This window comes from Vitis vinifera, chromosome 18, assembly GCF_030704535.1.
Source record: "Vitis vinifera cultivar Pinot Noir 40024 chromosome 18, ASM3070453v1".
NCBI lineage: Eukaryota > Viridiplantae > Streptophyta > Magnoliopsida > Vitales > Vitaceae > Vitis > Vitis vinifera.
The window spans coordinates 27,944,872-27,971,669 of NC_081822.1; the positions used below are offsets into that span (position 1 = coordinate 27,944,872).

General features: G+C 31.6%; 2 protein-coding genes across 2 annotated transcripts; both read right to left on the reverse strand.

Annotated features, from left to right (window-relative positions):
* Nucleotides 1-1,933: 1,933 nt before the first annotated feature.
* On the reverse strand, nucleotides 1,934-6,105 carry LOC132253153 (disease resistance protein RPV1-like). Its single transcript, XM_059734561.1, has 3 exons — nucleotides 5,515-6,105; nucleotides 3,751-3,944; nucleotides 1,934-2,019 (listed from the first exon to the last, which is right to left on the reverse strand). Exons 1-3 carry the CDS (start codon nucleotides 6,000-6,002, stop codon nucleotides 1,934-1,936), a joined length of 768 nt encoding a protein of 255 aa, XP_059590544.1. The 5' UTR covers nucleotides 6,003-6,105.
* An 11,610-nt stretch (nucleotides 6,106-17,715) lies between these two features.
* LOC132253274 (laccase-15-like) lies at nucleotides 17,716-20,655 on the reverse strand. The gene is made up of 6 exons (XM_059735036.1): nucleotides 20,505-20,655; nucleotides 20,117-20,268; nucleotides 19,613-19,857; nucleotides 19,392-19,520; nucleotides 18,127-19,077; nucleotides 17,716-17,987 (listed from the first exon to the last, which is right to left on the reverse strand). The coding sequence occupies exons 1-6, from the start codon at nucleotides 20,604-20,606 to the stop codon at nucleotides 17,857-17,859; spliced, it is 1,710 nt and encodes a 569-aa protein (XP_059591019.1). The 5' UTR covers nucleotides 20,607-20,655; the 3' UTR covers nucleotides 17,716-17,856.
* Between the last annotated feature and the right edge of the window lie 6,143 nt (nucleotides 20,656-26,798).

The window sequence follows — 26,798 nt, forward strand, 5'->3', positions numbered from 1 at the left end:
TTACTCTCGACTTCGTTGAAGGATTGCCAACCTCCCACGACAAGGATACAATCTTAGTAGTTGTTGACAGGTTAAGTAAATTTGTACATTTCTTAACTTTGTCCCATCCATTTACTACTAAGAGTGTGGCTGAAAAATTTATGGAAGGGGTTATCAAGTTGCATGGCCTTCCGAAATCAATCATTAGTGACCGGGATCCAATTTTTATTAGTCGATTTTGGCAGGAATTCTTTCAAATGTCAGGTTCTCAATTGAAACTCAGCTTCACCTATCATCCACAAACCGATGGTCAAACGGAAGTGGTCAATCAATGTGTCGAAAAATATCTTCACTGCTTTGTTCATCAATGGTCGCACAAGTGGAGCACTTATATTCCATGGGCTGAGCTATGGTATAATAAGACATTCCATGCGTCTACGGGCATGACTCCATTTCAGGCATTGTATGGTTGTTTACCTCATCTCTTTCACAATTACCGTAGTGGTGATTCTTCGCTACATGAAGTAGACCAAAGTCTCGTAGCCAGAGATGAGTTGTTGCGTTAACTTAAAGCAAATTTGGAATCTTCCATTAATCGTATGAAGCAGACAATGGATAAAAGCAGGAAGGATGTGACTTTCGACGTGGGTGAAATGGTGTTTCTCAAGTTGCACCCTTATCGACAGCAATTGATTTTCAAACGTGCCCACCAAAAGCTTGTTGGTCACTTTTACGAGCCCTACCCAATCATACAAAAAATCAGCATGGTTGCTTACAAGCTTCAGCTGTCGGAAGGAGCGCGAATTCATCCTATCTTCCATGTCTCACTACTCAAAAAAATTGTGGGCGATCTGGTGGGTATTCTACGGAACTGCCACCAGTGAACGATGAAGGCATAATCTTACTAGAACCTGAATAGATTTTGGATACTCATTGGGTCAAACGAGGAAACAAGTTTGAAGAAGAGAGTTTGGTTCAGTGGAAGCGTCTACCAGTGGAAGAGGCTACGTGGGAAACAACTCAGTCGTTGATTGAGCAATTTCCGCATATGGACCTTGGGGACAAGGTTTCGCTTGATGGGGGAGGGATTGTTAAGCCACGACAATCTGAGAGGGGGCATAAACCAAATCCTAAATATTTGGGGACGTGAGTTGCATGCAAGACTGGGTCATAGCTCAACGTGCAGAAATGAAATGAAGTGTTGCGAGTTTTATGTCATTTATCTTCCATTAATTATGCTATGTTATTTGAATTCTATTTTACATTTGTTAAGTTCTATTTGTTAGTTACAGTTTCCCTTGTATTTTGGTTTGTAGTGCTTGTTTTTGCTTATTTAAGTAGTCAACGTTTTCATTAATGAATCATCAAGTATTTGCATCCAAAAGTGTGGTACGTTCTCACCCGAAGAGGACAAATGTCTTAGTGTTTATATTCTCTGTGTTGGGACCTATCATAGGTGCTAATATTTTACATCCAGGATAGATCAATACTTGGAGGTCTCTCAAGAGAACAATTGAGTCAGGTGGTTGTGTTATAGTAGTTCCATCTGCATGGAGTTGTGATAGACGTTGCAGGCTCCCAAGGGTCCTCGGTAAATTGTTCAATTGTGAACAACCAGAGACAATGAGTGTTTCAAGAGATGTCAATTTACACATGCCTTTTGGAAGACTCACAAGGTTTTGGCATTTCCTCAGATTCAATAAAATGAGGCCTTTTAGACGGTCAATTGATGAGGGTAGCCCTTCTATAGATATTCCATCTAAAAGAAGCTCTTTCAAGTTTTCCATACCCACCATTACTTTTGGAAAATTCTCTAGTTTTGAACAGCCAAAAAGAAACAGATATTCAAGGGATTTCAACCTACATATACTCGTGGGAAGACTTAAGATTTTTGCACCTTTTCAGATCCAATAAAACAAGTCTAGTGAGATGCCCAATTGAGGAAGGAAGTTCCTCAATAACAGTTGAAGACAGTTGAAGCCAAATGAAGCTGCAATAAATGGTCCATGTTACCTCGAATATCTGGAAACTTCTTAAGCCCTGAGCAGCCAGAGAAATTAAGAATTTCAAGCGCTTTCATGTCCATGATGCTAGGAAAACTACTAAGCTTTTTGCAGTTTTTCAAATTCAATAAAATAAGCTTGCTCAGCTTTCCAATAGACGGGTGAAGCATAAGCAAACTTGAACAACCATCAAGAATTAGTTTCTCTAGATTGGGTGCATGAATTGAGATGTCTAGAATTTCAATGAGGTGTTGAGAGCAACTCAGTCTAATAGTATTTAACTTTTCAAGAAGCTGTAATAGAAAAATAATAATAATAATAACAATTACTTCAATGTATAAGCTTTCATGGACTTTGGAGATTAACTAAAGAAGAAACATGAAAAAATAATCATACTGTGTCATTTTCCCAAAGTTGTGTTAAGTTGCTATAACGCATATCAAGTTCTACAAGGTCCTCCATAAAAAAAATTGATGGCAAAGATTCCAAAGGATATCCTTGCCAATAGAGATATCTTAGCTCTGAAGAAGGGAATTCAAAGTCTTTGGACAACTTTACTTTATTATCCTCCCTCATAGAAGAAGATTCATGATCCAAATAGATTTTGAGCAACCTAAGATTCTTTATCATCTCCAAGGATTCAGTAGTAATGTGTATCGGCTTTGGTATAGACAAGTTGAAGAGTATCCCTTTAATTGCCTTTGTTCCCTAACAAACAAGAGTAGATAACAAGTGAAGAGCAAAATACATAGAAGTAAATTAAGATTTGTAACTTCAACAAAAATGATATTATTGAAGCTTTTGTATTCTAAATATCATTCAAGTTTGAAAGTAGGTTCATTTGCATTTTGTTCTTACCATTTTTCTTGTTAACACATGACTTACAACCTCAAGATAGCACAATCTCCTCCATTTTCTAGGGTCTTCAGGAAATTTTTGTCCAACAATGCCACGTCCCATAAGTCATAACAAATCATACATCCATATGTTGTTGTCTACAATACTTATGAGGCACTTATCACTGAGGACTCGTAGTCCACTCTCCACAAAGAAGTTGCAAGCATCTAGGATTCTTGTAACAAAATCTTTATCCTCTCCATTAAAGAAGCAAGCAATATCTAGGAAAATTTGCTTTTGTGTGCAATCTAATTCATCATAACTTCTCAAAAGCACACATTGAATTTCTCGGTTAGGTTCCTGTTCTAGTTTATGCAATTCACTTTTCCATTGATGTACTGTCTTGCCATATAGGAAAGAACCCAAAACTTTAAGACCAAAAGGAAGACCATTAACATAATGTACCACAGAGTTTGTAACTATTTCATAATCTTCTTTGGGATGGTTCTATTTAAATGCATTCCAACTAAAGAGTTCAACAGTTTCCTTGTGATCTAATTTCTTAGCTTCATATAATGCATCCATTTCATGCACCTCTAACAAATTATTATCTCTAGTTGTAACAATAATTCTACTTCCTAAACCAAACCAATTATGATCACCAGCTAAGGCTTCTAGTTCATTCAAATCATCAACATCATCAAGCATAAGAAGGACCTTTTTAAAGCATAGTCTATCTTTTATCATATGGATCCCTTCGTCAAGTTGCTTATAAAGTTCTTCCTTCTTGGCAAAATATCTTGAAGGAGTTGCTTTTGTAAATGACGTAGACCTCAACTTTTGGAATCCTCTCTAACATTAGTAATAAAGCTAGCAATCATGAATTGAGCAGCAATTCGATTATATAAAACTTTGGCAATGGTTGTCTTACCAATTCCTCCAAATCCATAAATCCCAACCATGCGAACATCATTTGATAATGGGTTTATAATCAGAGGAAAATTTTCTTCCAATTGTTCCAAACGATAATCCATCCCAATGAGCTTCTTATCAACATGTAAGATTTTTTTACTAAATCTCATCAAAATAACGTGAGTGATATCCTCAATATAATCTGCTTCAAACCTGCCACCAGCAAGGCACATAAATGGGTGAGGCAATAGAGTAACAAGCAATAGAAAACATGAAGTAAACTTGACTATGTTTGGTTTCATATAAACACTTGAATTATGGGCAAATAGAATGTGTTAAAGGGGATAAAGATGAATTAATTAGATCTTTTAGGCACCATTAGAACGCCATAAAAAAGAGGCATTCTAATTAATGTTGTCCTTCATTCATCTTTCCCACCTCCATAGATACTAGAAGATTACTTGCTCCTTTCTTAGCTGATGTTCAACCTTTATTTGAATCTTTTCACACTTACTTTCATAAGGTTTTTTTTATTCATTAGATCTATTCTAAGATGGCATTTGTTTGTACAAAAAAAAATAAAAAAATACTAAGGCTATATTTGGTTCTCAGAAAATTCGAGGGAAAAATGCAAGGTAAATAAAATATAAAGGAAAAGTAGAAGGAAAAAAAGAGTGAAGAAAAATAAAAACAATAGATATAAAATCAATAAATTATTTTTATTTGCTACTTCAAAGTTATTTCATTTATTTTAACTCATCGATATAAAGATTAAATCATTTAAAAATGTGTAAGTTTCTATGTAATTTTAATTACATTTTATTTTCTTTGGTATTTTTTATAGGATAACAAAATATGATAAAATCATTTTGCTTAACCTTATTTTTCTTAATACTTTTCGAGAACTAAACATAACCTAAAAAATGAAGTATAGTTGTTTGCATATACCAACAGATTAAACCTATAAAAGAATGGAAAGCAATAGGAAATGAATTAAATTTTCACAAAAGGAAAAGCATACATAATGTTGTTTTGGATTTTGAATTGAATAAGTTTAATCAAAGAAAGGTAAAACTTATTACCATTCATAACAATGCAATCCTTCTTATAACAATTATCAATATTGATTACCAAAATAGTAAAAGCAATGTGTCTTACTTAATCACACATGCAGTTCAAAATAAAACATCTTACTAAAATGTCCATTTCCCCATAACAAAATGAAAAAGGGGAAGGGAAAGCCCACCCAAAAAATCTATAGCATTTTTTTGTGTGAACAAATTAAACAAAGAGTTCCTTTATGGCGTTTCAAGCATAAAGATAGAGTTTGAAAGACTTTATTTTGAATAATGCAAAATGTTAGATGGCATTTTAAAAGTACCAAATTTCAAAGTCTCGGGAAGAAACTTTTGTCTTTCCTCTTGAGTCCCCATCTGCATGACTTAAAGTCTTAAAAGACCTTTATATGCAACTTATGTTTTGAAAGGTAATGTTGTATCATACAAAAAAATAAAAAATAAAATAAAAGAACTCCAAATTGGTTCTCTGATGAGAAAATCATCATGTAATAACTCTAGATTGCTTTACTGATAGGATGTAAAAGGTCCTAGATTTGTAAATTAAATGGTCTCTTAATTGGGAAGAACTAACTGCCACATGACATAAGATTTTGATTTTTTAGGATAAGAGGCATACGCCTATTAGACCCTCTAATAGATTTCTGTTTTATAGAGATGCTCGCAGAAGATATATGTATAAAAAAATATGCATATGCTGTACTGACCAATCATGTACATGCCATCCAGAAAGACTGCCCACTTCCCTCAAAGCTGCCCTCCACCTCTGTGTCTGGTGGCCAAACCCATTTCTTTCATGATAAGCGAATGCTTCTCCATAGCTGCCCTTCTGATTTCGCACATGGGAAGGATCCACATGATAGAAAATTGGAAAAACTATTTTTCCCATTTCTTCCCTGCACTCCATTATCCTCACCAGTTCGTCCAAACACCAGTTGGAACGAGCATAGTTGTGCGAGAGAATTACAAGAACCAACCTTGACTTCTCAATAGCGTACAAAAGACCTGGTGCAATATCTTCTCCCCGTAGATCATCGATTCTAAAGGTATGAATCCCTTTCCGATATAAAGCTGCATAGAGATTATCCGTGAAGTTGTGGCTGGTATCTTTACCCTTAAAGCTCAAGAAAACTTCATAATCCCATGGACCAATAGAAGTACAAGAAGAAGAAGAGGACGCCCTAGGACAATCCATGCCCACGAGGTTCTTTTCAACATGTAAGAGCTCCCGGTTTAAACTCTTGCAAATAGTGGAAGTAATCTCCTCGATAACAAGCTACAGAGAGAAATGTGATAACAAGCTGCAAATAGTTGTAAGGCCTGAGACCTTTGGTGAGTCAACAGATACAAACACGAAACTTATCGTCTTGAAAGAGTATTGCCCTGCCATCATTGCTCGCTTCCAGAGAACCAATTTGGAGAAATGGTTCAGAAAATGTATGTTTTTTTCTATTTTAAATAAAAAAAGATGAATTTACATTCAGTTTGTAACACTTTTTGCACGTAGGATATGGAGATCCTGAATTTGGAAGTCTCTTAATTAATTTTCGCAATCAAGAGGACATATAAGATGTTTATTACAACTTTAAAAAAGATTTCCGATTCATCATCAGGTGTAAAAAATAACGAATACTTGGAAATAAATAAAAAATGATATTTACCCATCCTGTAAATACCATCCATTAATCCTAAATTCTCCTAAAAAATAAATGAAATAAATTTGCAAAAGTGCTAACGAACAAAATTTGAAACTACCATTGATCAAATGTGGTGATTAAATGTATTTACATCAAATATCAAGGATTCGATCGAGTAAAATTAGCCCTAAAATAAGTGTTTAAGTTAGATGCTTAAAAAGAAAACAAAAAGAATGACTCAGAACCTCACCAAAAACTTGTTGCCATTTCATGAAAATTGAATTTTATTCTCTTCAAAATACATTATCCACCCATGATCTAGTTTTCTTATAGTTTATTTGCAAATTATAATTTAAAACCAATTTTTAAACAAATTCAGTTCTCTTGGGTTTTATTTTCTCGAACTTGTTTTAAAAAACACTTTTTCGGGCATTTCTTTTTAAAAAATAAGAGTATTCTATAAATTATTTTTTAAAGAAAAAATAAAACAAAATTGACAATTTTAATTGTTTGTAAAAACAAATTTTTATTTTAAATTTATAAAAATTGTAAATTCAATTCATATGAGATTAATTTAATTTACATTATTATAGATTTAATCTTGGTAGGTTAGAATGGAAGACGAAATTTCGTGCCATTGACCTAAGAAGCATTCAAGTGTTTTCTGCTAATATTTAAAGACTCATATATTGACTGGTTTCCTTATTATAATTTAATATCATTTTAGGTGATCAATGACAGGTCAATCACTCATTTGTCTTTTTTATATTTTTATAAGAATGTATTGTTATCCACTTCAAATATTTACCTATATTTCAATCAACATGACCCATTATATTTTGTACCTTTTGCTTCATGAGCAAGCATGAAAACCTTGGAAAATCTTATTTATAGTGTTGATATTAAATTAAACTCCATGTGGCATCCTTTGCTTGTCAATCTGTTCTACTATAAAAATGACAAAAATTACAAGTATTTAGCTTCCATTTAATGAAATTAGAAAGCACTTGATTGTGGGTCATTTTGGTTTCTAAGCTTTCAATTGAAACTTCAAATTGAAGCAAAAGGCAGTTGAGTTTATTTCCAGAAGTAGAACTACAGTTGAGAAATTATGGAAATGAATCCACAATTTTTTTAAAAAAAATAATTCAGTTCTATTGGGTTTTATTTTTTCAAACTTATTTTTAAGTTAAAAAAAAATAAGTTTTTGGCATTTTTTTTAAATAAGAGTATTTGATAAATTATTTTGTAAAGAAAAAAACAAAACAAAAATCTCATTTTGATAATTTTAATTGTTTGTAAAAACAATTTTTTATTTTAATTTTTGTGAAATTTATAAATTCAATTTATATGACATTAATTTAATTTACATTATTATTGATTCAATCTTGGTAGGTGAATGGAGGACGAAATTTCATTCCATTGACCTAAAGAACACAAGTCTTTTCTCCCAATATTTAAAGATTCGTCGAACATGTAGATAACAATGAGGGCTGCACTAGAATGATGTCAAGCAATTTCTTAAATGGAAATTGACTGATTTTCTGAAAGGAGACACCCTAAAGTCCAAAAGCTAAAATAAAGTTGCCTTTATGCTGCCCTAAAAATTCAATACGTATGACTAGCTCTTTCCACCACAACGACTATATGTGTTTACCATAAATTAATTTGTGGTTAAAAAAGTATTCCCTGGTAAAAGAATTTTTCTCATTAAAAATTATTATGGTTAAAAAAATATTTTATGGTAAAAGAGTCTTTTTCATGAAAATTAATTGTGGGTATCCATGTTGTAAGTTGATGAACAATTATCGTTAGTGGTTTGCTTTAGTATCGAAAAGTTTTCTAACTATACCTTCTTTTTACAATCAATAAAATGAGGATATATGTAAAGGTATCACAATTAAAAAAAATATATATTAAACAAGTCACCAATTAGTTAAAGTAAATTTTAAAGAGTTATAATCTTATACATCATGTATTTAAGAATTTATTTTCCAAATGGGATAAATAAAATTTAATTTACTTAATAACCAAGTTAAAATTATAAATTGTAATATTGAAAAGTTAAATAGAGAAGGCTTGAGAATCAAAAGGGGAATGACAAAGTTAGAAGATTTTTTTGGTGATAAAGACATTAGCAAATTGAAGATCTAATTGTAAAGATAAAAAAAAAAAAAAAAAAGTTGATTGATTTTTTTATGATACTAAAATATATGTAAGGAATATTTGAAAAAAAAAAAACCAAAATTAAATTATATTATATTTAAAAATATTTGGAAAAAAAATGTTCTAACTCATAGATTATGATTTAAAATATTTTTTTTTTACAACATATTTGGTAAAGATTTATATTGTTTGTAATATATTATATATATAGAAAAAAAAATTTTGAAAAAAAAAATCATTTATAAGATGATTATCAAGGAATTATATTAAGTAATTATTTAAATTTTCCCTTTTTAAAGCATTAATAAAAATTTAGTAAAAAAATAATTGTAATTTATAACTCTATTGTTATTATATTGTTAGTTTTAAATTTATAGTTAATAGAGAATGATATTTCAATTTTTGTATGCAAATGATTTGGTTAAATATTGATAGCATTTTTTTTAACTAGTAGATTGATATAATATTAAATAAATTTCAAAATAAACAAAAAAACATAAATTTGAGGAGGGTACAAAAGCTATGATGAGAATACGACAAATATGAGAAGGATACGAAAAAAAAGTGAAAATGATATATAAAATAATTAGTTTCTTCCTATTTATTGCTCACTAGCCTATTGGCATTTTGCATCACTCATGATGTAAATTTTGGCATAAATACAGAAGAAATGAGATGATATGAAAAAAGGACATTGGAGGTGGGCTCAGTGGAACCCTATTGAAATTCAATATGAAACTTGTTTGACTCCTATCTAACCCAACAAAATTAAGCATAATTTAAGCCCAATTTAGGTTTGAAAAACTAAAGAGCAAGTTGAGCTCAGCTTGAGCACCTCTAATTAATTAGTTAATATGGCTTGCAACACAGATTCATATCCGGTTAGCTATCAATCAAAAATGAATCCTAGGAATAAAATTTTTTCTGCAAGAGATTTATATTTTTCTTGATCTCTCCATCCCTCGATCATTTCCCTTTTCTTTTTTCTTTTGAAAGCAGTATAGGGATAGAGATAGCAGTTCCATGTTTGATTAATTCCTGTCAAGAGACGATGATGCAGATGAGGTTGAATCACCTGTTCATTTATGTGAGGAAGAGCCTGAACTTGATTATGAGATACCACTGAAAGGAATGGTGTTTATGTCAGAGATGGAGGCTAAAAAATTTTGCCACCACTATGCTGAGAATATCGGTTTTAAAATGAGAAAAGGTAAGATACAAAGGCTATCAAATGCAAAACATTGAAAGACGATTTTTTAATTTCTTTGTTCATGCTAAGGTTTTCGGGCCAAGAACCAATCCAATCAGACAAAAAGCAAGTATCAGAGAAAAGAAACAAGAACAGGTTGCAATGCCCATGTCCAAGTTACACTTGAAAATGGACAATGGATGATCACAGAACTTCATCTTGAGCATAATCATGACCTTGAAAGCCGTAATCAAAGGTCAAATAAGAACTTCCTCGGCGCTTGGGTGTTTTTTCTTGGAATATTCGCTCTAGACATCTATTTGAACCAGTCGAAGCTTAAGTAATCGACTTCAAAAGGGCAAAAGAAGAGGTAAAACTACCCATCAATTCCCATGCACATCTAATACAAGATATTTAGTTTTTTGACTACTTGGAATTAATGAACGTATCATTTTCCCTTCAGCCCACCTTTCGGTTTTTGTTGTTGAATTCAAAAGACACTTATAAATTCTTTCTTTTTTACTCTCTTTTTTCTAGTGCCTTAGGGTCCATCCAGGGTCATACTTCCTCCATTCCTGATGAAGCTGAATACGTAGATCAAACCATCCGGGATCCTAACAACACTGCAAGAGTGGTTCATGTAGGAAGAGTGTAAATAATTTTTATTTTTATTTTAATTTTGGGAAGAGTCCTATTGGGAATTATTATATTTTATTTTAATCTATTAGTCTTATATTTTTGGGAAGAGCCCTATTGGGATTGTGCCAGACTCCCCTTCCACTTATAAGTAGAATCCCCTTGTACTTTGAGTCATGTTCTGATTACAAGTAGAGTCCCATTAGGATTGTGTTAGTGACCTATAAAAGCAGGTCACCCCTCATTCTCTATATACAAATAACAATTTTTCAGAGAGTTTTTAAAAGAGTTTTTCTTCACACATCTATCTGGAGGAATTTTTTCAAAACTCGAGTAGTACACATCTCGCTTACAAAGTGCACCCAAGGCGAGATCTGGCTATTGAATCCTGGAGGTAGACCACTGGTACCCTAGTGCACCGAGTTCTTCTTCGAGGAGGGTAGAACTATTTCAAGGATAGTGTTTGTCATGCCTCGACCGATAAGTTTTTCTTCTCATTAATTATGGTCTTTGTTTGTGTCTTTTGGACTAGTCATTTGTTTCATACCCTTAAAATCCAACAATTTTGAAGTACATCCAAATGGAAGCTTCTTTAGTTCACACCCGTCCTAACACCTCTAAAATTGATCCCTTTAATGAGATGTTCTTTAAGAGATGGTAGGAAAGGGTTTTCTTTGCAATTGATGTAGTGAACTTGAGACACATTTTGATTGACCTAAAACCAAAAGATGGTTCTCATTTGTTACCAACTTGGGAAACTGGAAATAAACAAGTTAGACATGTTATTTTGAGTACCCTTTCTAATGAAATTTTTTATATTTATTGTCAATTTAAAGTTGCAAAAGAAATTTGGGATACAATGAATAAAAATATATTTTTTGGAAGATGCAGGAACTAAAAAATATGGCATAGGGAATTTTAGAAATTTCCAAATGACCGAGGATAGAGATGTATCATCTCAAATCCATGACTACCACTTGTTGATTAATGACTTAGCTATTGAAGACATTAGATTACCTGAACCTTTTATGGTTGGTTATTTAGTAGAGACTTTTCAAAAGTCTTGGAAAGACTACAAAAATGATATGATACATAAAAGGAAATAAATGTCCCTAGAGGACGTCATAATCCATATTAGGATTGAGGAACAAAACAGAAATAGGGACAATGTTGAGAAAGCTAAGGAATTGTCTTCTAAGGCTAATGTAGTAGAAGAAAAATCCAAACCCAAAAACAATAGGTCCAGAAAGCAAAGCTCTAGGAACAAGCCCAATGCATCAAACAAAGTCCAAAACCCAACTATTAAAAAAAAGAAAAAAAAAAACAGAAGTAAGGATCTTGTTTGACTCTGATAAAATAGTTTTAACAAAAAATGATGCATTTGTGGGAAATGACTATTACAATCAGGGTTTATTTATGTTGAATGTTTATGATATTATCAATAATAATGCATCTTCTTCTTCTACTTACATAGTTGATTCTTGTGATATTTGGCATGGTAGACTGGGACATGTGAACTTTTCATATATGAAGAAAATGGTTGAATTGAGTTTAATCCCTAAATTGTCCCTAGAAAACCATGGAAAATGTGAATCTTGTGTAGAATCTAAAACAACAAAGAAATCTTGCAAATCAGTTGAAAGAGAATCAAATCTACTAAGTTTAATACACAATGACTTAGGAAACCTAAAAAAATACAATGACTAGAGGTGGTAAACGATTTTACATAACTTTCATAGATGACTACTCAAGGTATACAAGGGTATATCTTTTGAGAAACAAAGATGAAGCAAGAGATGTTTTCATCAAGTACATAAATGAAGTGGAAAATCAACTAAGTAAGAAAATTAAAAGGCTTAGAACTGATAGGGGAGGAGAGTATGAGTCCAACCCCTTTAATTCTTTTTATGAAGATCATAGGATCATTCACGAAACTACTCCTCCTTATTCCCCTAAGTCTAATGGAGTAGCAGAAAGGAAAAATAGGACCTTAAAAGAAATGATGAATACATTGTTGGTAAGTTCAGGAGTACCCTTGAACTTGTGGAGGGAAGCTATCCTATCCGCATGTCATATTCAAAATAGAAAACCTTACAAGAAAATTGGTAAAACTACTTATGAGTTGTGGAAGGATTATGCACTTAATATAACATACCTAAAAGTGTGGGGGTGTTTAGCTAAAGTTCTTCTCCCTCAACCTAAAAAAAACGAAAACTAGGTCTTAAAACCTTTGATGCAATGTTAATTCAAAATTTGGTGATACACCAAATGGATGTCAAGACTGCATTCTTGAGTGAAGATTTGGAAAAGGAAATTTATATAGAACAACTTGAGGGTTGTGTAATTCCAAGGAAGAAGAAAAAGGTATGTAAGTTGGTTAAATCACTATATGGGTTACAACAAGCTCCCAAACAGTGGCACAACAAATTTGATCATGTGTTAATAAATAATGGATATTCCATTAATGATGTCGATAAGTGTATCTACAACAAGTATGAGGATAACACATGTGTAGTCATTTGTCTTTATGTTGATGACATGTTGATCTTTAGAACTAGCCTAGAGGTTGTGTAGGAGACCAAGAAATTCCTAGGTTCTAAGTTTGATATGAAAGACCTAGGAAAGGCAAAGGCGATTCTAGGAATTAAAATAACTAGAACACCTAATGGGCTTAAACTTTCTTAAGAGTAGTATGTGGAAAAGATCCTATGGAAGTGTGAACATTTTGATTGTAAACCAATGTCAACTCCTTATGATCCCAACTCACAGCTGAAGAAAAATAGAGAACATAGTGTTGCCCAAATAGAGTATGCTCAAATCATAGGTAACCTAATGTACTTAATGAACTATACCAAACCTGATATTGCTTATGCAGTAGGTAGATTGAGTTGGTACACCCAAAGTCCTAATCAGGACCATTGGACTATTGTTCGTAGAGTCCTTAAGTATTTGAGAGGCACCATTAACTATGGTTTGTGCTTTAGTGGATTTCCAAGTGTCCTTGAAGGATTCAGTGATGCAAATTGGATCTCAAATTCAGATGAGATGAAATCCACTAAGGAATATGTTTTCATCCTTAGTGGAAGTGCAGTTTCTTGGAAGTATGCCAAGCAAACTTGCATTACTCGGTCTACTATGGAGGTTGATTTATTACCTTAGAAAAACCAAGTTCTGAGCTTGAGTGTCTTAGAAACCTCTTAGCAGATATCCATTTTATGGATGAGACCAACCCCATCTGTGTCTATGCATTGTGATAGCCAAATTGCAATTGTTAAGGCTAAGAGTAAAATATTTAATGGGATGAACAGGCATATACGCCTAAGGCACAATATTGTGCGATAGCTGCTTGAAACAGGGGTTATATCCCTAGAATTTGTGTGGTCAGAGCTGAATTTGGTTGATCATTTGACCAAACCACTAAATAAAATACTAGTGGAAGAAACATCGAGGGGGATGGGGCTTATGCCTATTACATAAGTTAAGAGTGGTGGTAACCCAACCTATTAGACAAATCCTAATAAGGTAAGATAAAAGGCTCACAGAAGGACATCTTGCTCCTTGTTGAAAATCCCATTCAATTGCAAACTTACCACATCAAGAATGCTCCCTCTACTATAATTTTCTCATACCCAATCCACAACACTATTATTATAGTTGTTTTGCATGCCCTTTTTTTTTTTTGGCTTTCTAAGTTAATTTTTATTTGGTTATAGCAATAGATTCATTGGTGTGTTAAATTCTCTTATGGGCCGGGTAATTCCTCAAACATGTTGTCCTTATTGTTGCTATTAAGTATTGCAATATGAAATGATAAATTAAAATTCTTATATTTAAAATCACATGGAAGCACAAGAATTAAAAAATGCAAACATAAGAGAAACACTCAAATCCAATTCCAAAGAGTAGCATCAAAATTTCCATATCTACAAAATTCAAGTGTTTAGATTTCCAAAAATGAAAAAATAAATAAATAAATAAATAAAATAGGGTTCATTGAGAGAAGACCTACATCTATAAAACATCAAGGTGTGAGGTTAAGAGAGAGAAATTCAATCCATACTTGATACGGAGACATGGATTCAAACACATTGACTAGATTTGAAAAATGCAATTCATACATGGGAACTTGTATACCAAAAAAATGTTGGTTTTTAGAGGCACTGGAAGGTGGTTGAAGTAATGGTGGTGACTGTTGAAAGGGTCGATGGTGGTGGGAAGCCATTGTACACCACTGGTGAAGAGGAAGTTAGCTGAATTGGAGACTCGGTGAAGAAGATAATGTGAGCTTGGTAAAATTTCCTCCAACTTTTCCTTCTCTCTCTCCTATTTTCCTAACTAATTTTTAAGGAAAGTAGTAGGGAAAATATTACAAAATTTTCTTTAGTATTTTCCTCTTTTTTTTCCATCATATTTTTCATGTCACTCAAACTAAGGAAAATAATATTCCACAACATTTTTTTTCCTTTCCCTTACATTTTTTGAAAACTAAAAACAACCTTTATAAATAAAAATTAAGAATTACAGCAAGACTGTATATTCTTCCTCTTTATTCCTACATTTCTATTTCACATCATATTTTTACTCCCTTCTTCAATCAGCATTCCTCCCTTTATATAGAGTTATCTTCACACCAATTCATAAGATAAGAAAGATGAATGAACCTTGGGCTAAGGTTGGACAACTGGTGGCAGCTAGTCAAGGCTAGAAGTCAACTTTTGATTGATTTTTTGGGCATGTGCAGCAATGTGTCGACCCCTCTTTAGCATGAAAATGGCTAGAACATGTTAAGCTCTCTTATTAGATGATGTGTCAACCATGGGGCAATCATAGGGTGGGGAATATATGGTAATTATGCAAAAATAAAAAAATAAAATAAAATGGTATCCAATTATATAGAAAGACATCTTCCAACATTTGATATAAATATGTAAAAATTAAGAGAAAATATTTATAAAAAAACATATTAAATCTAAAAATAGGGACTTAATAATAAAATAAAGTAAAAATGTAAAACTAAAACCAAATATTAAATATGAATATAGTTTAAGCATTAAAAATATCATTATTTATGTTTAATCATTGGGTTTGCTAGAAGAGTTTATATATATATATATATATATATATATATATATATATATATATATATATATATATATATATATATATATATTAGTTTTTTTCTTTTTTTAATCCTATCTCTACGGTTGATATTAACTGAAGTGAACTTGTTATCAATAGATTCAATTTAGTCATGTTGGTTGATATCAATAGGTTATTTTTAACTAAATAGAAAAAAATAAAATATTTTTTTCTTTTTCTATTGAACCAAAAAAACAAACATCATCTAGAATTTTAGGTAATAAAAATGCTTTGACTAGAAACAAATTTCATATGGACCACTGTCAAATACCATACACGGGAGAAATCTGGATCCTCACTCTTTGATTCTAATGATGTTACCTAAAACAAAATTATATTTCATGTCCTCTATTATGAGTGGACAACCATTCCTTCTATTAGATTTTAGATAAAGAACGAATATTGAAGATTGGAGATATAAGAAATTAGGAGAGAAATTAGGAGATCCTAATTTTAAATATGTAACAAAGTTCTATAATCACTTCAATCCACATTTTAAAAATTATATTTCTTTCTAATATAGGAGCAAACTTTTTCTTTCTTTCTTATAAATTTCATTTGAGAATGATTTAAAAATAAATAAATAAAGGCCCTTCTAAATATAAAAAAAAACACTTTCTTAAAAAAATTAATTAGGTGGATGGTAAGGTCAAATTCGGGATAGCTTCATATTTTTTGCTTTAACGGAAAATAAAAATAAAAATTAAAGTAATAATTTTTAAGGGGTAATATTGATGTTGTAAAAGTTTTATTAAACATGAAAGAACTCCTTATGTAAACAAAAATAGAATTATAAAATTCTTATAAGAAATAACATTTTTATGACTTCAACATGAAACATTTTTTAAAAGTTATAAGTTGAAAAAAAATAAAATTAAATAGGTGTAAAAAATTTTATTCAATTTTATTTTATTTATTTTTAACTCTTAAAAGTCAGTCCAAATAAAATTTAAATTTATTTGAAAATCACTTTTAAAAATCCAAAAAGACACTTAAAAATTTCTTAATTTTTTTTAAAATTTACGTTTAAATACTATGTGATTCTTTTTAAAATCATTTATAAATGGATAAAAACATTACAAATAAAAAACATTTCAATCACAATTAATTTATTTTTTAATTCATGAAATTTTATTTATTGTTATTTATTTTTTGGGATTTAATTCTTTACAATTATTTTTGAGTGTTTATAAAGTATAATTAGGCCATGCCCAAATTTATTCCTTTAACTCTATCTATTAGGTATAGGTAGCGTAAAATTTTGGCCTCTCTCCACCTATCTTCGCTTCTGACATTGTCATGCACTGCTTCATCAACTTTAGGTCATGCCCAAATTTATTCCTTTAACTCTATCTATTAGGTATAGGTAGTGTGAAATTTTGGCCTCTCTCCACCTTTCTTCGCTTCTAACATTGTCATGGACTGCTTCGTCAACTCTAGCCACAGCTACTAATGATGGAAGAAAATGAGACAAGGTCAATGAATAATTTATTAATTTATTTCTTAATTCAATAGCATTGAAATGTCAACTGGACTTTACAACTTTCCTGCCTGCCAACTTAATTTATTGACTTATTGGAGAGTTAGGTCAGTTGCAACAACTTAGTTAATTGGTAAGTGGCTTTTCTCTATACCATAAATTCAAATGATCAAGTCCTATGTTTTAATTTACAAAAATCAGTGATTTGTTTTATTATTTTAAATTTAAAGAAGCAGGAAAGGGTTTACTTTAATGTAAAATAAAAAAAAGTAAAAAATAAAAATGGGAGTTGAAAAGTAATCAAATCACTAAAAAACAGATTTGGAGTTCTTTTGGTGTGGGGTTAAACTCAATTTGTGGTCGGTGATTTTTTTTTTTCCTTTTCCTTTATCTTGGTGTAGATTTTGTGATATTGTTACTAAAATAGAAGGTAAAAATATAAATTATATACAAATTATTTTAACTATTGTGGACATGGCATTGGGAGGCTTCTTGGCATTGTACTCAGCTATTTAATGAGCTGTTCATATTGAAATTAATTAAGGTTGAAACAGGAACACAACATCAAATTCTATTTTCCATAATCAAAGACTTCCGTGGAAAATTCCACCATATCATATCTCAAAGATTATTCAAATTCCATTATCTTTATAGACTTTTAACAATCCAAGAAATTGACGTTAATAATACTAGACAATATCTACGACTTTACATTATTCTTCTTATGAGCAGAAAATAAATCATGAAAGCTGAATAACACGAATATTCAATGAAATCTTTGACATGTTATTTCTTTGCAGCTTCAACATGGCGGCATGTCAGATGGAGGAGGTAGCATTTGAGCTTCTGGGTGTTTACCATTTTTCACTATGAACGCTGTTTCCATGCCCCAACTCAGATGGCGTTCTATATGGCAGTGCATGAACCACACTCCTGCAATAGAGAAAATACACAACATTACACCTAACTTAATTTTAATATTAAGAAAAATTATTTCCTTGATCTGCAAGTTGGCAGTTTCAAGGGTTTTTTTTTCTTTTTCTAATAAAGGACATGAGTGCTTGCAACATACCAGGGTTGGATGCCTCGAATCTGATTGTAGCCCAACCATTCCTAGGAACATAGATGGTATTCTGATGGGGAGGATCCACCAGATTGTAGCGCAAAGGATCCCTATTTTCATCGAAATTCCCAAATCCCCATCCAACAACATAGAAACTCTGTCCATGGAGATGCATGGGGTGGGTTGTCCCTCCAACCAAGTTTGTCCCTTGAAAAACAATCTCCACTGTGGAGTTATACTCGAGCACCCTTACTTCTGTTCCGGTGCTTGGCAATTGATAGACTAATGGAAGATAATCATATGTAAAATTGAACACTAGTGGTGGAAAGCTAGGAAATTTATCTCCATATACACCAGTGATGTTATAATAGTAAGCTTCTAGTATGTCAATTGTAGGGGTATGGAAGCTTATGTTGTTTATACTTGAGACGGTTCGCGTCCCATTGGCCCCTAAACATGAATCATTGACGCATGGGTACGAGTTTAAAGAAACGGTGTAAAACAGGTTAGTGCTCGTGCTCAATGGGACATTGCAAGGATGTTCCGCATCTACTAAGCTTCGGAGGTTGGCCATGACCTGAAGCGTTGCATTTGTGTCATTGTATGCAGGTAAATGAGGCAAGAAGGGAGGTGAAGATGGAGTGTAGTTTCCCTTGTATTGTACAATAGCTGTGGTGGTTGTGTTATCATAAATATTAAGACCTGTTGGGGCTTCGGAATAAGTTATAGCCGCCATGTAATAGTGATCCGAACGTTGGTTAGCTTCTAGTAAGACATCGAAGGTTTGGCCAGGAAATATTGTGATATAATCTTGTGTCAATGGTTTCGTGTAGCTACCATCTGTTCCAACCACTATCATTTTATGCTTGGCAATGGAGAAGAAGAGAGGCTCGTGCAAGGCAGCATTGATTATGCGAAGTAGATAGGTCTTTCCATGATCCACCGTTAGCTTGAATGTGTCTGCAATTAGAAAGGGAAAGTTGTATACTTATGACTAGCCAAAAGAAAAAGGAAAAGTTTCCATGAGGATCCACCAATTATGAAGTGATTGATTGATCAGGGGTGTAAATTTGGCTCCATAGTTCAAAATTATATTATAAATAGCCTTTTCTCATGTGTTAAATCATGGCTCTACCATCCTCATAGCTATAGTCCTCTTTCTTAGCATTAAGCTTTAAATATGTTAATGTTAATAAGAAAAAGTAATATGGTCAACATACAAGAAAATGAAATAGTGTACAATTTTAAAATGGGAAGTTAAACTTAATTTGTACTTGATTTTGAGCATGGAAGTAGATCACCAGGTTGTCCATTTATCAATAAAGAATTAGAGGCATTGCCATCAGCTCCGACTGCAAGCACTTCATCTCGAACCGCATTCACATCACTCTTCCACCATTGTCCTGCATTTCAACAACTCCAATAATTTTAGATTTTGTTTTACGGGTTAATTCATAATATGTAAATTAACATTTAAAAGTAACAACACTTATACCTAATATGATGAGAGATTCCGCGTTAGGTTTGTGAAAAGGATACTTGGTTCCATTCTTGGGATAGATGATTATAGCTCCATGAACGGTGGCTCGGGTCCAATCACTGTGAGCATGCCACCATAAAGTGCCTTCCTCAGAGGAAAGGATGATCTTCTGACTAAACTTTGACCCTGGCTGAATTGGGCATTGTGTGATATACTCAGGACCATCTGTCCATGGATATCTAGGCATGTTCACCCCATGCCTACAAAACAATAACTATACGTTAAAACTAGTACTTATTTTCGAACTAACAAAAGATGGAATGCAACAACATATTATCATAGTAACAAGCAACATCAACTGTATTTCAATGGAACTGAACCAAATAACCCTAAAGTATTGTTTTAAATTTGACTTTGTTTGCAAAGCAATATATTGCAACCCCATCTTAAAAATAAAAGAATGTATGCCATGTAGGCATGTTGCCACCGCTCTTTCTCTAAGACATGTTCAAGACCTACCAGTGAATGGTGATGTTTTCTTTTCCCCTGTTATAAACGTCGACAATGATTGTCTCTCCTTTCATAGCATGTATAGTTGGTCCCGGAAATTGTCCATTTACTGTTAAGATGTCCTTGGTGCTACAAAGTCTTGTATATGAAGCTTCCCTCACCTGCAACCAATTAAAAGTTAACCATGCAACCTCATCCCAAAAGAAATATTACATGCATGAATAGTTGCATGGATCCATTTATGCAAGTGTATAACCAATTAGAAATTGATACCATGCATGAACGACTCAACGACACCAGGGTAAGGGATCCTACCATAGAAAATGAGAGTCATATTGCTCCCTAAATATTATGATCAAAAGGTGTCATTAAGGCCAAAATCATATAAAATATTTACCACAAAAGTATGCCGACGGGTTGAAGCTTGGCAATGGATGTCACCACCAAAAAGTTGAAACACTAAAATTTGCAAGAGGAAAACCTTCATGATCAGCCACATCTTCTTTGGAATAGAAGCGTCTTCTCTTGTCCTAAACAGAACTCCTTCAATTTTCTTACTCCTTTTGATGTGTTTCTTTCATATATATGATTCATTATATAGTATGATAATTCTCTCGGGATTCAATACTTCCTCTCCACGTTTCAATATAATAGGAAGTGATTTGAATGTGTGCTGGCTTTTAATGTTCTTTGACCACTTCAATGAGCAGTTTACGTACACGTTATTTTATAATAAATTTCTTACAGGTTAGGTACAGATTATTTCAAGAAATGTTAATTAAGACATGAAAACTTTGACTTCGCATATAGTTATATAGTACCCTTATCAAGATTGGTCATGAAAGTCAACTACTTTTAAGAGTTATTTTAAAATTATTTTTTAAGAATTATTTTCGTAAACATTATTTAGAAAATCCTTATTATTAGTCTCACTTGTTTTCATGTTACTTAATACAATTAATAGTGCAGAACCGATGTTATTGTTTTCGTATGAATGGGACAAAGTTTTTTCCCAATTTTTTTGAAACTTGAGAATTGAGATTATAAAAGACATGATGATAAACTAATTTGGTATTTCATAATTTTCCATAAAAAACACAAAAATATAATTTTTAAAAAGTTGAAAATAGAATACGAGCAACTCCTTGTATGTTGTGAATCACTTTAAACATCTATTGGGACTCATACTATCTTTTCTCTCAACAAAAAATAATTTAATAATAATAAAAATAAAATAATTATAGATTTTAAAAAATATTTTTCAAAATAAATTCAATCTATAATTTATTTGTTCGTATGATATGTATATCTTGATTATAATTTTTACAAGTCTATCTTCTAGAATATTTATAAAAATATTTTCAACAACTTTCATTATTTTATAAGAAAATCTAATGTTATAATAATATATAAAAAGACAAACGAAATTGAATAATTAATATTTAATTTAGAAAATTGATCGAAATCTAATAACAAGTCAAAAACAAATTAACTGATTTTTAAGGTTCCCACCAAACCAACCAATTGTGAGTCATCATGGATGGAGAGTCTCACTCTTATAACAATACTTAAATAGCATGTTACTATGAGGCCCTTTCTGTGATTCATAGTTAGGCAGGCCACCTCAGTTTTTACAAAGGAAGTTTGGAATTTAATATTTGTTCAATATAGTAAAATAATTTAATAAATAAAGTATTTAACAATTATTTTATTCTGCTTAATGGCTTTAAATTCTGAACTCTGCATTATTACAAAGTGTTTTGTGTAATTAATTTGATAAATTGACATATTATATAATAAGTCTACGTGGCACTCATTTGTGATTATTATAAACCAATTTTAGAGGAATAAGCCAATTTAGGAGGAATTTGAGGTCCAAATCATATTATTAAATTGATATGATTTTTTATGGTTCATTTAAAAGTATTTGAATTTTGCAGTAGTCTTTTTGTCTTCTTTTAATAACACAAAAAGGGGAAAACATTAATGGTCAATTATCCAACTACTCCAAATAGATTGCTTGAGAGGAAAAAGGATTCCGTAAAGGATAAGGGAGAATTGTGATTTGAGGTGAGGTGAACCTCAACATTCATCAAAGATGCGTAGATCACTTTTTATTGATTTTAAAGATATAAAATAGTGATGGACTAAAATATCTATTAATCTTTTACATAAACTTTTTTAGGCTTTATTGCACTATTGTTCACACAATCGGAATAATTCTATTTTAACAATTTGGATTTTTTATTATTTTTCAAAACTATTTTTTTTATAAATAATTGAAAATCAATATTATTTTCTATTTTAAATTATAAATAGAGAAAAATTATGTTAAAAAAATATTTTAAAAAATACTTTCTAAAAAAAATATGATAATACGATTTTTATTTTTTATATTTTATTTTTGAAAAAATGTTTAAGTAAAAATTGAAAACTATTTTTAAAAATAAAAATTGAAAACCTTGTTTAGTGCTTTTTTTTATATGAAAATAATAAAAAGAATTGAATTTCATCATTGATTATCCATTTTATTTTTTCCATTATATATATATATATATAGATTAATTGTGCATATTTTAATCTTTTAATATAAATTACTTTCTAATTTAAATAAATAAAATGAAATAAGTAAATAAATTTGGGGTTATTTATATTTTCTAACATATTTTATATTAATATTTTTTAAGATTAAATAAAAAAATTTATTCTTTTTTCTTTATTTCCAAAAATAAAAGGAAATAAATAAATAAATTTGGTTTAAATAATAGTTTTTAAGTAATTTCTTTGTCTTATTTTTAATTACATTTTGCATTGAAAATAAAATAAAATAAAATAATATGTTATTTATTTTAATTATTTTAAATGTCAAACCATTGGGAACATAGTTTACACACTCATGTGGACATAATTAATGCATATGTATGGAATTTATACCATTGTACAAGGCTATTACACTAATTGTACAAGGAAAATACACTAATTGTACTAGAGGTGTACAAGACTGTACATTTTGAACAACTTTCTTTTTTCTTGTCATCTAAGGATTGTACACTCTCCTACCACAAATTCTTTCATTTCATGTACTTTATTGAATTCGCATATGACAATTCAAGTCTATGAAGGATCACCTCCATTTCAATCTTGTGTCATTTATTTCTATTAAATGGGGTGAGACAGGACAAAATCATATTCGAACCTGTCTTGAAGTTGGTATGAGGGCAAGATGGGTTTCTAAAAAAATCAGCCTCATTGTCATTCTTAGGTACGCATCTATACCAATGAAAACTTTTACATCTATTAAAAAATTTCAAAAATTCAATGTCCTCGATGTTAATTGACTTCACCAAACTACCCATACTTGTAAATCCATTTGCTTATGTTAGCAATGAGTTGTAAATTATCCTATGAGCTTGCATGGTGTTTTGTGTTCTTCTTAGTTGCTTCTTGCCTTACTTCTCATCATATTGGCTCCTTTGTAGGACAAACTTGCAATAATTCGATTCCTTCCATATAAACATTGTTTATTTTGGTCTAGATGAAACAAATACCCTTTATATATAAATATTGTGTGTTTTGGTCTAATGAACTTGTGAGATTGTTCAATGTAGATATTGTTTATAATAGTCCAATGAGTCAGGCTTGCAAGGTCAAATACCTCTTGAGAGGTCGAATAGACAAAGGCAATTCATTCTAGTAGATATTGTCTACAATGATCTAATGAATATGAGGGATGGACTTGCAACATCAAATACCTCTTGTGGGACTGAATAAACAAAAGCTCGGGTCAGAATCAAATACCACACTAGTCCAATAAATCTTTATATCTTTAAAATGGGTAGTTCTTTGATACCCGACCATTATTTATTTTGGGGTACCTACCCACATTTGACCCCACTAATAAAATGACATGTATAAAGTGTATGAGATTAAAAAAAAAAAAATACTTGTCAAATAGGTAAACATGACCCATTGATAAAAAAAATAGTTATCAAATAGGTAAACATAACCCATTGATGAGAAATAATCACATGCATCTCATATGTATGTAAATATTACAATTTTCTTTTTATAATTTAAGATTAAATATCAAATACAATTTGTTATTTGATGAAATACGTAACCGTTATCTAAAATAACAAAATCTTATCAACTACCCTTGTATTCTCATTATTTAAATATACAAAAAGAGATAATAATTTAATATGAAAATTAAATAGATTCAACTACTATATTGGAAAATATGTGAAAATATGCAGGATGGATTTTGGTAAATCACATTTGTAGATACATTTTGAAATTTCTTGAGGAAGGAAAACAAAAAATTTGAATTTCTTGAAGAACATACTGTAGGAAGGATTTCAAATGATTAAAAGTGTTAAAGGTAATATTTGATACTTTTTTATTTAAATATAAATTTTGTAAGTAGAAATGTCATGTTAAATAGCATTTGAATATGTAATGATTTATAAGATTTGGATTTTATAATTTTTTTTATGAGTTTATTATTAACAAGATTGAGCTGATTTAGTCATCATTTGTTATCAAATTGTTTTCAATATTTTTATATCATTTTTTTTTTGTGTTCATAGATTAAAATTTATATGTTTTGAAGAAGGTAAATGACAACCCGACTCTTGGTAGCTTGGCATGTAAGGGTATTAACAAAATTTATACCTAAGGTCCTTACACTAAAGTAGCAAAGCTACTATAGCATAGTGGCTCTAGGATCGAACACTGGGAAGGGTTTTTACTTTAACTGGTGAAGTTCGGAGGATGGAGTGAACTTTTCTTAATAAAAATTAGGTTAAGATGAAAACATAAAAAGATGAAGGTGTTGTACTAAACTAACATGAAAATGGGTTAAAAGATGGAAAAAGAAGTTTCTCAAAGCTTTGGATAACTATGCTTAACTCACTGTGTAAAAATGGAGATTTTGGAACTTTTCACCTCGAGTTGGGGAAGCAACTAAGGTGATGCTTACTTCCCGAACCGGTATGTGTTTAACAACTGAGTTTTAGTCCTTCAAAACTTACAAAAAGGGTAGTTGAACCTCATAAATGCTCTTTTAATGATATAGGTTATCTCCTCGACTTGCAATACAATGGCTCGTAGGAGATAACTAATGAACGTCAGTGGATCTAACAATAAGAATCCACTGAGACCAAAAGGTTATCAAGTATTGGCCATTCAAAGCAAGTCAGAGGGATTAAAAGCTTTACTTTGAATGAAAACATTTATGACGCTCAGCTACTTACATTCATGGCTTGGAAATCTCCATCCTGACACGGGAGCTTCACATGGCATCCATTACTTCAAGAAACTAAAAGGTTTTAGCCTCTCATCCTTGGGGATTTCATCCTCCAAGGATGTTTGGCTACTAAGAAAATAGAAAATAGTAGAGAGAAAAAGAAAGCAAAAAGATACTTTGTATTTAGCTAAGTGTCAAATTTACATAAGTTGGTCTCCTGGGGAAAGTTCCCCGACCGTCATAAAATGAAAATTACAAAACAATATATAACAGGTTGTTTACCCCTGTATCCTTGCTTAACAACTAAGGAAACATCTAATTGGTGGATTACAAGGAGAGAATTGGGATTTAGACAACAAATATCTGAAGCAAAATATCAAAAAACGTTGGTCGCAAATATCTGGAAGCACTCAGGAGAATTTCGCAGGCGCACAAAATGGCTGCGAAATTTCGCAGACGAACAAGATGGCTGCGAAATGATTTCGCAGCCCTGCGAAATTGGCCTTCAGCTTGGAGTGATCTGCTTCCATTGGCTCTAACTTCTTCATTTCAACTCTGATTTGCGAACCGTTTGAAGCATTGGATCGTTGACTTCCCGATCTTCGAAATGACATAAAGCATGCATAAATTGGACTTTAGGAAGTACTCCAAAAGTGGCTGAAATGACTGTCATCAAGAATGCTTCAAGGTAGATTCTCTCTTTACTTCTCCTCCTTGCATTCCGGATTGGTTATGGCAAAGGACTTTAAGGCTTCAAAGCTCTGATTCTTCATGTTTCTGAGCTTTCCATTGCTTTGCCATGGATTCCAAATAACTCTCCTCCATCTTGGATTGCTTTGGTGATCAAATTACTAACAAAAACACCAAAACTTACACAAAGTGATTAGAAGTGATTGCAAAGGTCCTTAATATGTCAATTGGGTTAAAAGGCAATAATTACTACTCAAAAGTGTTTAAAAGAGTTAATTACAAGCTAACAAATAGCACTTTTTGAGTAGTAATCACTCCCCCCAACCGACATATTGCTAGTCCCTTAGCAATGAAGGAGAGAAAAATAAAAATAAACATTACTATAATTTACAACATCATGCTGATCAAAAAACAATTCTCAAGTGGCATGATGATCTAACTCTCACATGGAACATTAAAGAAATAAAACTCAAACTTCAACAAGAGTTATCAAATAACTTGTCTAATCACAATTCATAAAGAGAAGGCATTATGCAAATTTAAGCTTTTGAAAGAGTTTCCACTCCCAAAGGGTCAAACCTTACTCTTCCACAAAAAACTAAGTGTTATTTATTAGTTTCCGAATATAGTATGTTGAACTAATATCTCCCCCCTAACCTAGTTCTTTTTCAAAGCTTAGCAAACTGATCAACCTCCAATAGGTTAAGAACGCACCTCTTTTTTCACAATTTTTTCATTGTAGGAGTACAAGGC

Coding starts and splice junctions, on each gene's coding strand:
- LOC132253274 (XM_059735036.1), bottom strand. CDS start 20,606: ATGTGGCTGATCATGAAGGTTTTCCTCTTGCAAATTTTAGTGTTTCAA. Junction 20,269..20,504: donor CCCGTCGGCATACTTTTGTG/GTAAATATTTTA, acceptor AATTGGTTGCAG/GTGAGGGAAGCTTCATATAC. Junction 19,521..19,612: donor GGAATCTCTCATCATATTAG/GTATAAGTGTTG, acceptor GTTGAAATGCAG/GACAATGGTGGAAGAGTGAT.
- LOC132253153 (XM_059734561.1), bottom strand. CDS start 6,002: ATGGATTGTCCTAGGGCGTCCTCTTCTTCTTCTTGTACTTCTATTGGT. Junction 3,945..5,514: donor GGATGGCATGTACATGATTG/GTCAGTACAGCA, acceptor TGCTGGTGGCAG/GTTTGAAGCAGATTATATTG. Junction 2,020..3,750: donor TTATGGATTTGGAGGAATTG/GTAAGACAACCA, acceptor CTGGCTGCTCAG/GGCTTAAGAAGTTTCCAGAT.